This window comes from Vitis riparia, chromosome 16 (genome assembly GCF_004353265.1).
Source record: "Vitis riparia cultivar Riparia Gloire de Montpellier isolate 1030 chromosome 16, EGFV_Vit.rip_1.0, whole genome shotgun sequence".
Taxonomy (NCBI): Eukaryota; Viridiplantae; Streptophyta; class Magnoliopsida; order Vitales; family Vitaceae; genus Vitis; species Vitis riparia.
In genome coordinates, this window is record NC_048446.1 from 17,102,643 (window position 1) to 17,118,258 (window position 15,616).

Here is a 15,616-nt window from a genome sequence, read left to right on the forward strand (position 1 = left end):
TCATTTTCCTAATTTTTCCGTTCTCATTTTTTTAAAAATATTATCGTCCCACATTTTAAAACTTATCATCTCTTTTTTAAATAAATATTTTTATTTTCCAATTTAAAAACTTTTTTTTTTAAATCCGATTCTTCAATTAAAAAAAAAAAAGAACTAATGTCAACCATTTTTTTCCATTGGTAAGTTTTCTTGCAAAAACATCAAATTTATTAAATTAAATAATTGAATGAATAAATAAATAAATAAATTAGAAAACGATAAAACAATAATAAATAAATAAGTTAATTAATTAAATAAATAAATAATAAAAAAAGAAGATAACAAATGAAAATAAAAATAAATAAATAAATAAACATATAAAAAAAATGAGCCACGCAAGCCATGCAACAATGCAAGTCATACAAGTCACACAAAGAATGCCTAAAAGATGACCTAAGTGTACTTAAGGTGGACCTATGTGAACCTAAGTGTACCTAGATGAACCTAGGTGGACCTAGGTGAATATAGGTGGGTCTAATTAGGCCTAGGTGGGCTGAGTGAGCCTAGATGGGCCAAATGTGCCTAAATGGGTCTAGGTGAACCTAGGTGTGCCTAGGTGAATCTAAGTGTGCCAAGTGTGTCTAAGTGAACCTAAGTAGCCTAAAGGGGCTTGGGTGACCTAAAAAAAAAAGCTAGGGTGATCCTAAATGAGCCAAACGGGCCTAAGTAGGCCTAAGTGACCTAGGTGGGCCTAATGAGTCTTAATAGGCCCAGGGGTGTCCAAATGGGCCTAGGTGGGCATGGTATGCCTAAATGGGCCTAGGGGGGCCTAAATAGGTATAAGATGCCTAAATGGGTTAGGGCATGCCTAAGTGGGCCTAAGTAACCTAAATGGGCCTAAGTGAACCTAAATGAGCCTAAGGTGTTGCCTGATTGTGGACCTAGGTGGGCTAAGTGAGTCTAAATGGGACTAGGTGAATCTAGGTGAAATATGATGTGCCTAAGTGACCTAGGGTGAGCCTAAGTGACCTAAGGTGATCAACAAGGTACCTAAGTGACCTAGGGTGAGTGTGTGTAATCTAAAAGGTGCCTAAGTGACCTCGGGCAAGTGTGTGCAAGCTAGAAGGTGCCTAGGTGTGCTTAAGAAGTGTTTAAGTGAATCTAGGCAATTTAGGATGCATCTAAGTGACCTAAAAAGTGTACCTAAATAGGCCAAAATATGTTATCCTAATGGTGTACCTAAATAACCTATCATAAAAAGGAAGGAAAAACCTAAGTCTAAATCATGACTGCCAAGGTCATAATGGGGGGCCAGATAAATCCCTTAACCAGAGTCTCTAAGGTGACTAAAAAAAATAAGCTTGTGTGAGTATCAATGGACCACTAAGGAACATGCTATAGAATACTAAAAGAACACTTAAGGCATGTGCTAAGGGACAAAATGGAGGGTCTACATCATGATTTTAATTAATCAAATAGGATTTATTTTAGGTTAGATTAAGTGACCCAACCTTTTGGTGGGCTCAAGTTACTTAAGCTCAGTTAGAGAACCTTACAAATACCTCTTTAAGGGTTAGAGTTTTCAAGATAACCGTCTTCTACCATCAAAAGAGAGAGCCATAGCCTCCACTCTCTCATACCTCTTATCAGTTGTGTGTACCGGTTGTGTGTATCGGTTGTGTGCCAAGTGTAAGGTTGAGTTATCATGGTGGAAGATTGTGGGTCTACATGACAACCTATGACTTTGTTCAAATTCTTCACTGCATGGATTTGATTTGGTAACATCCAAACAAGGTAATGTTTTCTAATGAATATTTTAAATCTTATTTTTTTTATAAATACATGTTTTTGTCGTGCGTAGTATTTAAAAGAAAGTCGAGGAAAGTTTCACATGCACCTTGTTGGGAACCTCAAATTACTCCGTTTTGATACCCTAGAACTTGTAGGGTGCATGCATCTATCTTTAGGGATCTCTAAATCTAACATAAAAAAAAATGGCTTAAAAAATAATAGAATAATATAAATCTAGAGATTAAAACTCATACCTATGATCTGGATATTCCCAGATCGAAATCTATTCAATGAAGAGTGTACTTGAATGATTTAAAAGTCTCATACACCCAATGTCTTTTGTCCGATGACTCGAACCATGGCCATGACACTCAAGAGTGGCATTTGAAAGAGTGGATGCCTAGATTCTCACTTTCTTTCTAGATCTAGAAGACAACGATTACAAGGCCATTCGAAAACCCTAACCTCATAAAAAGGTATTTATAGAGTTTCCTTACTAGGCTTAAGTGATTTAAGCCCACATGGGCTTGGCTTACTTAATTTAACCTAAAATAGGTCTTAATTGATTAATTAACCATATTGGGTCATCTAATTGATCAATTAGCTTAATCTAGAGACCTTATTCACTATCTGTTGTATAATATTACATAATTAGCAAAATACCCTTATGCATAAGAGTTAATTAAGAGCCAATCTAACCCTCATAATTTGTGCTAGCATGGTATATGAGTTTAAAGTGGGGACTATTAGGACCCATAAGAGTATTGAATCCCTCATAATCTAATTTTGAAGTTGATTTAACATCCTACTATAGAGAATCAATTGTACTTCAATACCATATGTAAATAATGAGACAAAGTTCAGGTTTATGACCTACTATCCACTATATGCAGATCCCCATGAGCTGGTATTTATAATCTAACAAGATAGAGCTATCACCTATCAAGATTACATCTCAAATATTTGAGTTACAAATACCACTTATTATATGATCAATTGACATATTCTAACTTTAAGGAGCATATGTCAAATCTACTAAAGGAATTACTATGACCACATATTTCATAATCACATATCATTTAGATCACCAAAAAGGGGACATACTGTCTCAAACCCATGAGATATCATGGTGCCTTTATTAATAATACCTGTTGCCACCAACCTTTATCAATAGTGACCTAATCTACAAGGATATATGACCTCTTTAGAATCTCACCTATATGTCATAGCCTTTTGTTGATTTTAACGTATGTTCAATATCCTCTCAAGGTTGAGAGTTTATGTAGTATAGTAGCTTGGTAAATCGCTATAACTGATAACCTTACATCATGATTCACCATAGGTCCTATCTAATGTGCATCACATCACTAATATATTCACTATGGGAAACCCATCTCAACGGCCAAGACAAACCATCCTTTTAATTATGAGGTAATGCACTACAATCTCTATTGGATTTCTTAAATCTATGAATTGATTGTGGATATATTATCTACTTATAAGAAATCTATGACTTGTATTCTTTGTGCAACTCTTAATGCACCTATGTTATGCATAATGTAAGAGATATGAGCTGAATGCTCAAATCAATGTCAATGTATAAAAATGATAGCAATGAGATAGTCAAGTATGACTTTGTTGCATCATGTCTTATTTTTAGTGACTCAATCCTTACAAACCTAACTTGATCATGGATAGAGACAAAGAGATCCGGGATTCCCTACACCTCATTCATCTGTTACTGGGGGAGAGGGGTAATATACTATTGACCTATTAGTTTCATTTTGTAATCCATAAATCTCACTTGATCCCTTACAACATGGTTTGTTGCTCTTAAGTCTACACTCCACTAAGAATAGAATGAGAAACTAATACATGTATTCAAATATATGAAAAGAAATATTTGGGATTAAGGTGTACCTTCTTTGGCTCAGTGCGCTTACGAGCATAGTGACTCAACTTTTCAAAGTTGTAGCATTTCATTTTGGCCTTATCCTTATTCCCATCACATTAGCCTCTCTAATGTTTTTTTTATTGCCTTTCTTTGGCCCTAAGTTACCTAGACTACCATGTTTTCCTTATCTATCATGCTTAGGCTTGTTAACTTGACATTATCTTTCTTGGGTAATAAGTAAGGTGAATTGCACCCCTAGACATTTTTTTTCTAACTCAATTAAGTGAGAAATATCGTTGTCCCATGTGAGCACAAGTTTCATTTGGCCACATGATTCATGCAAGAGCATATAACAATTGTGATATGTTGCTCATTAGTGGATTTAATTCATGAATTAAGGTTTACATTGTCCTCAAATGCTTAACCATTATGAGTTTAGGATCCATGACCTATTGCTCAAACTTCAAAGTGATTGCACACATTATAGTTGTAGATATCAAACCATAGAAAATTTGGACTTATTCCATATCGCATGAAAACTGAGGTAGTGCTCAATTCCCTTATCAAGTCGTTATAAATACCACTCGACATGTTAAAATGTGCGCAATGGTCTTTCTTAACCTAGAACTGATAAGCTTTCATATCACGATGTTGTTTGACTAAATTCCTTTTCCTTAGGTTGGATCATGGGATCAAGTTAGGACCTTTAAGGCCCTCTTGTTCATTTAACAAGTATTGGATTTTTTGTGCCACATCATAATTATTGTTGTTTAATTCGTCTCCTATAATGAAATCATCAATGGTGTTCTTAGTGGCCATTTTACAACATTTGTTGCACAGAGTATGACTGTAGCATATATTTCTTAATTTTATACACATTGATGTTTGATATCATTACACATTCAAGACATGGTTAGCTCTAAACGAAGTGATTGTGGATCACATTTCCATGAGTCTCATGGTTGAAATCCTTTGACTAAGCCCATAGTTTGAGATGTTTATCAGGCTCATATTAGCAGTTTATGACTCCATAGATTATGATTTGTTTCATTTCAACACTTAGATTGTATTTGATAAATTAATTTAATGATTTAATTTAATTTGATTTAATAACCTAATTTAAATTATTAAATAGATTAAGTATATTTGGTAAAATAACTTAATACCACAACTTAAAATAAAAATAATTTTAAATATTAAGTCAAAATAGTTAATTTATTCTTATTTTCAAATTTATTTTTATTTTTTGTCTCATTTGCCCATGTTAGTAAGAACATATTTAAGAATTATGATTCCACGTTCATGACTCGTTTTTTATAATATTTTTTTTTGAATATATATATATAACACTTTAAATATGAATATTTTATAAAAAAATTTATTGTTTAAAATTAATGAGAATAAATATAGCTAAAATCAATGAGGATAATTATTAATTAAAATTAATGATGATAAATGTATTAATTTAATAATTTGGAATAAATTTTAAGTTAACTTTATTAAAAAACCTTAATAGTAAAAAATAAGTATTAAGTTTAAAGTCAATAATTAAAAATAATTTAATTTAAAATCAATTTAAATCATTAATTAATAAATACTCAGTTTTAAGAACTACACACTTATTTCATTAAAAATATAATTATATATAAATACTCAGTTTTTGCTAGAAGTAAATTATTATTTAAAGCTGTTGAATCTTGGAATTAGACTCATTTCGTAAGGCAAGTGAAGTCAATTATTAACGCTCACTTATTATTAAAACCTTTACCCGATGAATCGCCCCCAATACCTCCTAACTTGTGATCAGAAAGACACCTGCGCCTACTTTGAACGACCTATGGGCCCACCAAAGTCAAGTTGTTTCGTGGATCACTTAAATATCTTCTCTTGATCATCTTTATTAATATTTACTTTTCCTTCTTCAATTATTTTTGGGAATCAAACGAGTGGTCCAACTTGGATGACGAAATAGGTCAAATAAATTAAAATGAGATATTTTTGCTAAATGACATGTTATGTATTGGCTATTGGGTTGTTGAGGTTTGAAATTCGGACGTTGAGTGACTTTGATTTCAGTAACATTAGGAAGGTTGGTAGCAGCTTCCCTCCCGTGGGATTGCCTCCTTTTCAAAAGTCAAGTGGAAAATGTATTAATTTCCAGTCAAGGGGCTGGAAAAGTCTTTATCTCTCTATATAAAAAATGTTATAATGAGAAACCGTAAGCAGATTGATTGCTCTCTCCTTCCTGTGGGTTGCATTCATCATATATGGGTAGGTGAAGAACAGAGAGCAAAACAAATACATTAACACATGCATACATGTCTGAAAATCCAAAAATAAACTCACGCACACAAACTTTGAAGCCACCTGATCATTGACTGCCGATGGATGAGAGTTGGTGAGACACAGCTAGCTTATAAATACCCAACACTCACACCCAGCTTTCTCAAGCCAGCTCCAAGCACTCTTCTCTTTCCTTCCTCAATCTTCAGCTTCAATTTGAGTTCGTAGCTAGGATCAATGGCTTCAATTGAGGAAATTAGAAACGCTCAACGTGCCAAGGGTCCGGCCACCATCCTAGCCATTGGCACAGCTACTCCCGACCACTGTGTCTACCAGTCTGATTATGCTGATTACTATTTCAGAGTCACTAAGAGCGAGCACATGACTGAGTTGAAGAAGAAGTTCAATCGCATATGTAAGTATATATATTCATGCATTAATTCTTACATTCACAACATTTCTATACATATACGAGTGTGGTATTAAGTGAGGGTCACCTCCAAGTGAATGAATGTTTCAAGCTTTTAGATAAATTACTTTAGGAAACTTGAAAATCATTTTACTTCAGTAACCGATATTCCTTTCATTTGACTGTAATGGCTTGAAGAGCTGTTCTTTGAATCATGTAGCATTGCTAGCTATAATTAAGAATAACCTTTTATACTTTCTTCAATGTTAAATGCATGTTGATCATCTTGAACAATATACTATATGACTAGTCGATTGGTAAAACTAATGTGTTCATGTTACTTCTTTTACAGGTGACAAATCAATGATCAAGAAGCGTTACATTCATTTGACCGAAGAAATGCTTGAGGAGCACCCAAACATTGGGGCTTATATGGCTCCGTCTCTCAACATACGCCAAGAGATTATCACTGCTGAGGTACCTAAACTTGGTAAAGAAGCAGCATTGAAGGCTCTTAAAGAATGGGGTCAACCAAAGTCCAAGATCACCCATCTTGTATTTTGTACAACCTCCGGTGTAGAAATGCCCGGTGCAGATTACAAACTCGCTAATCTCTTAGGCCTTGAAACATCGGTTAGAAGGGTGATGTTGTACCATCAAGGTTGCTATGCAGGTGGAACTGTCCTTCGAACTGCTAAGGATCTTGCAGAAAATAACGCAGGAGCACGAGTTCTTGTGGTGTGCTCTGAGATCACTGTTGTTACATTTCGTGGGCCTTCCGAAGATGCTTTGGACTCTTTAGTAGGTCAAGCCCTTTTTGGTGATGGGTCAGCAGCTGTGATTGTTGGATCAGATCCAGATGTCTCGATTGAACGACCTCTCTTCCAACTTGTTTCAGCAGCCCAAACGTTTATTCCTAATTCAGCAGGTGCTATTGCGGGTAACTTACGTGAGGTGGGACTCACCTTTCACTTGTGGCCTAATGTGCCTACTTTGATTTCCGAGAACATAGAGAAATGCTTGAGTCAGGCTTTTGACCCACTTGGTATTAGCGATTGGAACTCGTTATTTTGGATTGCTCATCCTGGTGGCCCTGCAATTCTTGATGCAGTTGAAGCAAAACTCAATTTAGAGAAAAAGAAACTTGAAGCAACAAGGCACGTGTTAAGTGAGTATGGTAACATGTCTAGTGCATGTGTCTTGTTTATTTTGGATGAGATGAGAAAGAAATCCCTAAAGGGGGAAAAAGCCACCACAGGTGAAGGATTGGATTGGGGAGTACTATTCGGTTTTGGGCCAGGCTTGACCATTGAGACCGTTGTGCTGCATAGCGTTCCTATGGTTACAAATTGAGTGGAAAACGGTAAGAGAAATGATATAGGGGACATGTCTTATTGTATTACAGAGGAGGTGCTACGAAAGATATGTACATGTATCTTCAAAGTTAATAATAGTACTCCTAAATCTTTTATTCCTATCCTAACATTGAGGGATTGTAATTTAGTGATTGTTGGAGGGTGCAGCCACGTCAGGCAAGTGGATGAAACTGCAAGTGCTTGTCATTTATCGCGAAGTTTCCTGAGAGTTGAAATTTTTTGTTCTTATAAATGCCACTGAAAAGAAAGAATGAATTAGATATACAGCACCAGTTCGAGTTTTACTTGTGTAAACCAAGAAAATTTCAATGTAACGTTTTTACTTTCATTAATTTGAATTTTGGTTAAATACAAATATGATAAAAAAATATGCTAATAATCCAAAGCGTCATTTCCCTAAGTATAAAGAATTAGTTGTAGTGTAATTTCCCGCTGAATCGGGTGTCAAAGCACAGGGAGATGATCATCAAGGTGCAAGGGAGATAATCTCGTGGATGAATAGAATTTTTGGAGGTAAATTCTCGCTCAATTTTTTGAAAATGGGGTTGATGGATTTTGTTGAAAATAGGCCAGCAATTGAAATGAGCAACAGCTGAAATTTAATCAACAAGGCTTTTGCAAAATTGTTGAGGCTTAGGGGATCCCTTGGGGCGTCTTTTTTTCCTTGAAATGACCCTCAATCAAGTTAACACAGCTGAGATTGCTGCCTGCTCTCCGCTAAGGAATCTGCAGCTCTCGGCTATGGAATCTTTGACATAGTACCCCAGGAGTAAGGGGTCAAACCCATAGAGGATGGATGAATTTAGAAATGTGGCATAGAGAATGGATGAAAACAAGTTCCAGTCCGGTAGGTAATGGAGGAAGTTGATGTACTTGAGGGACTCGCTCTGATTTGGCACTAGAAGGCCTTCCTTCTGCAGCTAACAACAGACCATGTTCTTTCAACTCTTCTTCAATCTTTTTAAATCCAAACCTTATCTTGGGCAGATTCTTCTCCCTATCCTCAAATCATTGAACTTTTCTTCATCGTCAGCAATGGGATGGTTCTTTGCTAGAAGGCATTCAGTCAGGAACCTTGGCATTTTCATTAGCCTAGATGAAGTTGTCTTCAATGAGAGCTGGAAGGTCTGCATATTCCCCTTTGAACATGGCATAAAGCACTTCAAACCTCAAATGCCTCCTCTCCTGTTGATGCCCAGCTGGGAAGATATTGTAATAAATAGCATGGTCCAATAATTTCATCTGAGCAGGTGGCCAAATCCTTTTGGTCCTTCCGGCAGGAGAGTAATTTTAAACCGTACTTCTCAAGAGCTTTAAGACGTAAGGAAGCCAATTATTTGCCAGCCTGCATGCTCACAATTACTGCTACTATGAAGTTATTGTTAGATAAATTTAATCAAGTATTATTTATCGACTGTTGGAGGACCTTCTCGGAGACGTTGAGTTAAATCATTGTTTATTCTTGTGTATGTTATCCAAAGGAAATAAAACGAAAGAATGGATTTGAGTTTTGCTTATGGGTGAGTGTAAGAAAATTTTCAACATATGGCTTTTCCCGTGCTGATCTACTTCGACTTCGGCATGAAAACCAACTTGCCTGAGTTTTCTTTTCTTTTCTCTTTTGCAAACAACTCATCCAACTCCGGGGCTAAATCCTGATTTGAAGAATACATAAAATGGTTGGAAACCAGGTGCTGTGAGAAAAATATTACCGAAGATTTAAGATTCCACCTTTAATAAGTCTTATTAGACCAAGACATATACAAGAATAATTCTGTGTTAATAAAACTGTGGATTATTAATAAAAAATTTATCACCTACAAATACGACATGCTAATGAGTTGTTCTTTTCTAAGATTACCCTTTTAACCTAAAGTTTTTACATAGCATAACATAACTCAAAATAAACTTCTTGCACATGAATGTCATCCTAAAGTGTAAGCACCAAAATTTGTATCACTTCACAAGTTAATTTTGGAGCTGAGGAAGATTTTCACCTAACAGAAATTTGTATATTAATTACTATCATATACGAAATTTAGATAAAAATAATGCCGCAATTATAAAAAAAAGGGTTGGTTATTGTTGAATTCTCCTTCTCATAAGTCTAACACAAAATCTCTTAAGTGGATGAATTAATTTCATTAGAAGACGAAATGGACAATCGGCTTGCAGTTGGAGGTTGATGTTGAATTTGTCATTTTCCCCCTCCACTGATAAGATCATAAAAAAAACCCATGTGATTGAACAAGTCTCCGCCACCATCTATGACTTCATCAGCCTACCAGCTGCAAGTGGATTGGAAGTTGGTGAAAGTGCATGAATCAATTACCCATTAAAAATTTGAGTTAAGATATTGCTTATTAAACGTAAACATCCTTAACGTTTACATTGATTTACTTTGTTGAGTTGTGGGTTAGTGAAAAAAGTGATTTGAAAGTTGAGTTTGTGAAACTTAATGTTTTTAACTTGATGATTTAAATGGGATTTAAGTTATTCTTAAATTGTAAGTTGTAAATAGGGTTTCCTCTTCATTTGTAAGTTGTAAGCACCTTTGTAAAAAATTAGTTCAAAGCTTTTTGAGAGGAATCTAGGGTTTTTAATTCAATCCATAAGGTAGAAAGTATTTGATAAATAAATTTAATGACTTCATATAATTTGTTAATTTAATTTAAGTAATTAAAAATTGATTAAATATGTTTAATAAAATAATTAAATATTACAACTTAAAGTTAAAAATAATTTTTTGTATTAAGTTAAAATGACTAACTTATTTTAAATTTCAAATCCCCTTTTGCCGATGTGGAGCCGATGACTCCACATCTCTAATTGATATTTCATGATAAATACTTTATAGTTATTTTATGTGTTTATAAAATTTTGAATATGAATGTTTAACAAATAAATTTATTGCTTAAGGTTAATAAAAATAAAAATTAGTTACAACTAATCAAAATGTGTTGTAAATACAATGGTGAATGACCACATTGATGGTTATTTATGAACTCCATTTACTCATCTTTAAGATGAGTAATGGGAGTTCATATTGTGAAGCCTATAAAAGGCTTCTTACACCTCATGTGAGATCCATCCCGAGCAAAAGAAAGATATTCTCTTTCTCTCTTTCTTTCATTCTCTCAACATTTCTCTTCTTTGATTTCTTTCTCCTCTCTCTCTCTCTCTCTCTCTCTCTCTCTCTCTATATATATATATATATATATATATTATTAAAGTAATACATAACTATCTCTACTTTTATTTGAGTCACATTTATTCTCATTTTACAACACATTATCAGCACGAATTGCTCTGAAGGTAAATTGATAGTCAGACCATCTTATACTAAAATCATATCTGAGTCATCGGTCTTTTTAGAAATAATACATGGGGACATATGTGGGCCTATCCATCCACCATGTGGACAATTCCGTTATTTTATGATCTTAATAGATGCTTCTACTAGGTGGTCATATGTTTGTATCCTTTTTACATGTAACGTTGCCTTTGCTAGACTCCTTGCACAAATAATCATATTACGAACACAATTTCTAGATTATCCAATTAAGACAATACGTTTTGATAATGCTGCGAATTTACTTCTCAAACATTCATTGGCTATTGCATGTCAGTAGGGATAAATATTGAGCATCCTGTTGCTCATACTCATACCCAAAATGGTTTAACAGAATCCTTCATCAAACGTCTCCAATTAATAGCTTCGACCATTACTAATGAAAACCAAATTACCTACTTCCGCTTGGGGACATGCTATTATGCATGCTGCAGTTTTAGTCCGTATTCGACCTACAACTTACCATGAATGCTCCTCTTCACAACTTGTGCTTGGAAAACAACCAAATATCTCTCACTTACGAATCTTTGGTTGTGTAGTATATGTACCAATTGCACCTACACAACGCACTAAAATGGGTCCCCAATGAAGACTTGGGATTTATGTAGGTTTTGATTCTCCATCTATCATAAGATATCTTGAACCTTTGACAGGTGATGTTTTTACAGCCTACTTTGCGGATTGTCATTTTAATGAGAGTGTTTCCCGTCATTAGAGAGAGAAAAGTCGATTCCTAAAGAACAACAAGAAATTAGTTGGAAGGCATTTACTATGACCCATCTTGATCCTCGTACAAATCAATGTGAACTAGAAGTTCAAAGGATCATTCATTTTCAAAATCTTGCAAAATCTTGCACATATTGAACATGAAGCCCCTGAAGAGGCACATATTGAACAAGAAGCCCCTGAAGAGCCACATATTGAACGAGAAGCCCCTGAAGAGGCACATGTACCTGAAAATTGTGAGATCTCAATAAGTTATGTACACACAGGACAAAAATGGGATCGAAATAACATTGTTATTAACAATATTTTTGCTTTCCAAGTAGCCTTTGATATCATAAGAAATAATGAAGATCCCGAACCATAAAATGTGGAAGAATGTCGGCATAGAAATGATTGGCCAAAATGGAAAGAAGCTATATAGGCAGAGTTAAACTCATTAACAAAATGAGAAGTTTTTGGACTTGTAGTCCAAACACCTAAAGATGTAAAGCCTGTTGGGTACAAATGTGTATTTGTACGAAAGCGCAATGAGAATAATGGGATCATAAGATATAAAGCGCGATTAGTAGCACAAGGTTTCTCGCAAAGACTTGATATTGACTACGAGGAAACATATTCTCCCGTCATGGATGCAATGACATTTTGTTTCTTAATTAGTTTGGCAGTCTCAGAAGGACTGGATATGAGTCTCATGGATGTTATTACAACATATTTATATGAATCCATGGATAATGATGTATACATGAAAATCCCTGAAGGATTTAAATTTCCTGAAGCAAATAGTACAAAGCCTCGTAGCATGTACTCAATCAAGTTACAATGATTCTTGTATGGATTAAAGCAATCTGGACGCATGTGGTACAATCACCTTAGCGAATACTTGCTAAAAGAAGGGTATGTGAATAACCCTATATGCCCATGCATCTTCATTAAGAAATTAGAAACCAGATTTGCAATTATTGCAGTGTATGTTGATGACTTAAATCTTGTTGGAACTCTTGAAGAGCTCATTAGAACAACAAATTACTTGAAAAAGGAATTTGAGATGAAAGATCTTAGAAAAACAAAATTTTGTCTTGGCCTACAGGTTGAGCATTTTCCAAATGGAGTTTTAGTATATCAATGAACATACATTAAGAAAGTTTTGAAACATTTTTATATGGATAAAGCGCATCATTTAAGTTCTCCAATGGTTGTCTGATCACTTGATGTGAAAAAGGACCCATTTCGTCCTTAAGAAAAAGATGAAGAGTTACTTGGTCCTGAAGTACCATATCTTAGTGCTATTGATGCACTTATGTATCTTGCCAATTGTACACGTCCAGACATTGCTTTTTTCTATCAATTTATGAGCAAGATACAGTTCCGCTCCAACTCGAAGACATTGGAATAATGTTAAACATATATTGTGTTATCTTCACGGAACTACTTATATAGGTTTATTTTACTCAAGGGAATCAAAGCAACAATTGCTTGGATATGTAGATACAGGATATCTTTCAGATCCACATAAAGGTAGGTCACAAATAGGGTATGTGTTTAATTGCAATGGTATTGCTATTTCATGGAGATATGTCAAACAAACAATGGTGGCCACATCATAAAATCATTCAAAAATACTGGCAATTCATGAAGCAAGTCGTGAATGTATATGGCTAAGATCTATGATCCAACATATTCGGGAATCATGTGGACTCTTCTCTATCAAAGGTGACCCAACAATATTATTTGAAGATAATGTTGCATGCATTGCACAAATAATAGGGGGTTAAATTAAAGGAGATAAAACTAAACACATTTCACCAAAATTCTTTTATACACATGAACTCCAGAAGAGTGGTGAAATTGATGTGCAACAAATACGCTCAAGTGATAATCTAGCAGATTTATTCACAAAATCATTGCCAACCTCAACATTCAAGAAGTTAATACACAGGATTGGAATGAGTCAACTCAAGGATATCAACATGAGGAGGAGTATGCTTGTAAAAGGGTGTTAGTGTACTGTACTTTTTTTTTCCTTCGTCCAGGTTTTGTCCTATTGGGTTTTACTGGCAAGGTTTTTAATGAGGCAGTCCTAACATACCAAGAAAAGAATATTGTACTCTTTTCCTTCACTAGGTTTTTCCTATAAGGTTTTTCACTAGTAAGGTTTTAATGAGACATATTCTTTTAATATGGTGGTCATCTAAGAGAGAGTGTTGTAAATACAATGGTGAATGACCACATTGATGGTTATTTATGAACTTCATTTACTCATCTTTAAGATGAGTAATGGGAGTTCATATTGTGAAGCCTATAAAAGGCTTCTTACACCCCATGTAAGATACATCCCGAGCAAAAGAAAGATATTTTCTTCCTCTATGTCTTAGTCTAATAAGACTTTTGAAAGTGGATTCTTAAACCTTGGGTAACATTTTTCTTGCAGCATGTTCAGGTAATGGTGGTATCAAATCAGCAATCCTCCACTTTTAGCCCCCGAGTTGGATGAGATTGTATCCAAAAAAGAAAGGAAAACTCAGGCACGTTGGTTTTCAAGCCGAATTCAAAGTAGATCAGCACGAGAATATTTGTTGAAAATTTTCTTACATTCCCCGATAAGCAAAACTCAAATCCATTCTTTCATTTTATTTTCTTTTGATAGCATACACAAGAATAAACAATGATTTAACTGACAATAACTTCATAGATGTATATTTTTCATATAGCGCATGCCCCACCAATCATACTTCCTACATTTTCATTCAATTTGAATCCGTAGGAATGCTGTGCAAGACAACCGTTTCGATGGTTAGGCCTAGTCCAAAGCCAAACAAGACACCCCAATCCAATTCTTCACCTGTGGTTATTTTTTTTGTTCCTTCAACGATTTCTTTCTCAACTAGTCCAAAATAAACAGGACACAAGCACTTGACATGTTCCCATATTCACTTAGAACATGTCTTGTTGCTTTGAGTTTTTGTTCATCCAAACTCAAAATAAACAGGACAACAGTTTCAATTTAATAATATTAAGTATTAAATTGTTAGTTTTTCTATTATTTTATTTTTGTTGAGTATTAAGGATCAATAGGGGTGAGAGTCATGTTAAGGTTATATTTTGATTGTTTTAAAAAATTATTTTTAGCGTTCAATAAAATGCCAAATATTTTATTTTTTAAATTTAGTAAAAAAACATTTTAAAAAAGTAATAAGTAAAAAAAAATATTAACAAACTATCTAAAATATGAAAATAAATTGCACTTAACATTAAGTTTAAAAAATAAACATAATTTGGATTTATATCAATCGAACCAAATTTTGATACAATATTGAACTATCAATTTTCATAAAAATTTAAGCTTCCTAGATTTAGGATCAATATGAATATCAACCTCCTTCACATGAATATGATGGATGATTAAACTTTCTTTAGAACTTTTTTTTTCTAAAGCATTTTTTATTGTTTAAATATTTTACAAGTTTAATTAATAAGGAATCTCAACTTGAATTCCTAATTTTTGGCAAACAATTATATTAATACGAAATAATTATGTTTGTATTCTTATTTTAAACCAATTTTGTTTTAATATTCAAGAAGTCATCGAGATTTTTGTACTCTGAATTTTTTTTCTTCAAAATTTGGCAACATTATTTTAAGGATACACTAGTCTAAACATGTTTATTTAATTTTTTTTAGAACTTTTTAAATATTTGAAATAAAATAAAAAAGTATAACATTTTCCAAATGGTACCTTGATGTAGAGGTTTATTGTGCATCCATTGGTAAAAGTTCAAATTTTATTGGACTTATAAAAGAATCCATAG

At 34.0% G+C, this 15,616-nt stretch overlaps 1 protein-coding gene across 1 annotated transcript; it reads left to right on the forward strand.

Annotated features, from left to right (window-relative positions):
* The first annotated feature begins 6,097 nt into the window (after nt 1-6,097).
* On the forward strand, nt 6,098-7,994 carry LOC117934064 (stilbene synthase 5-like). Its single transcript, XM_034855663.1, has 2 exons — nt 6,098-6,362; nt 6,709-7,994. Exons 1-2 carry the CDS (start codon nt 6,185-6,187, stop codon nt 7,707-7,709), a joined length of 1,179 nt encoding a protein of 392 aa, XP_034711554.1. The 5' UTR covers nt 6,098-6,184; the 3' UTR covers nt 7,710-7,994.
* The last annotated feature ends 7,622 nt before the right edge of the window (nt 7,995-15,616 follow it).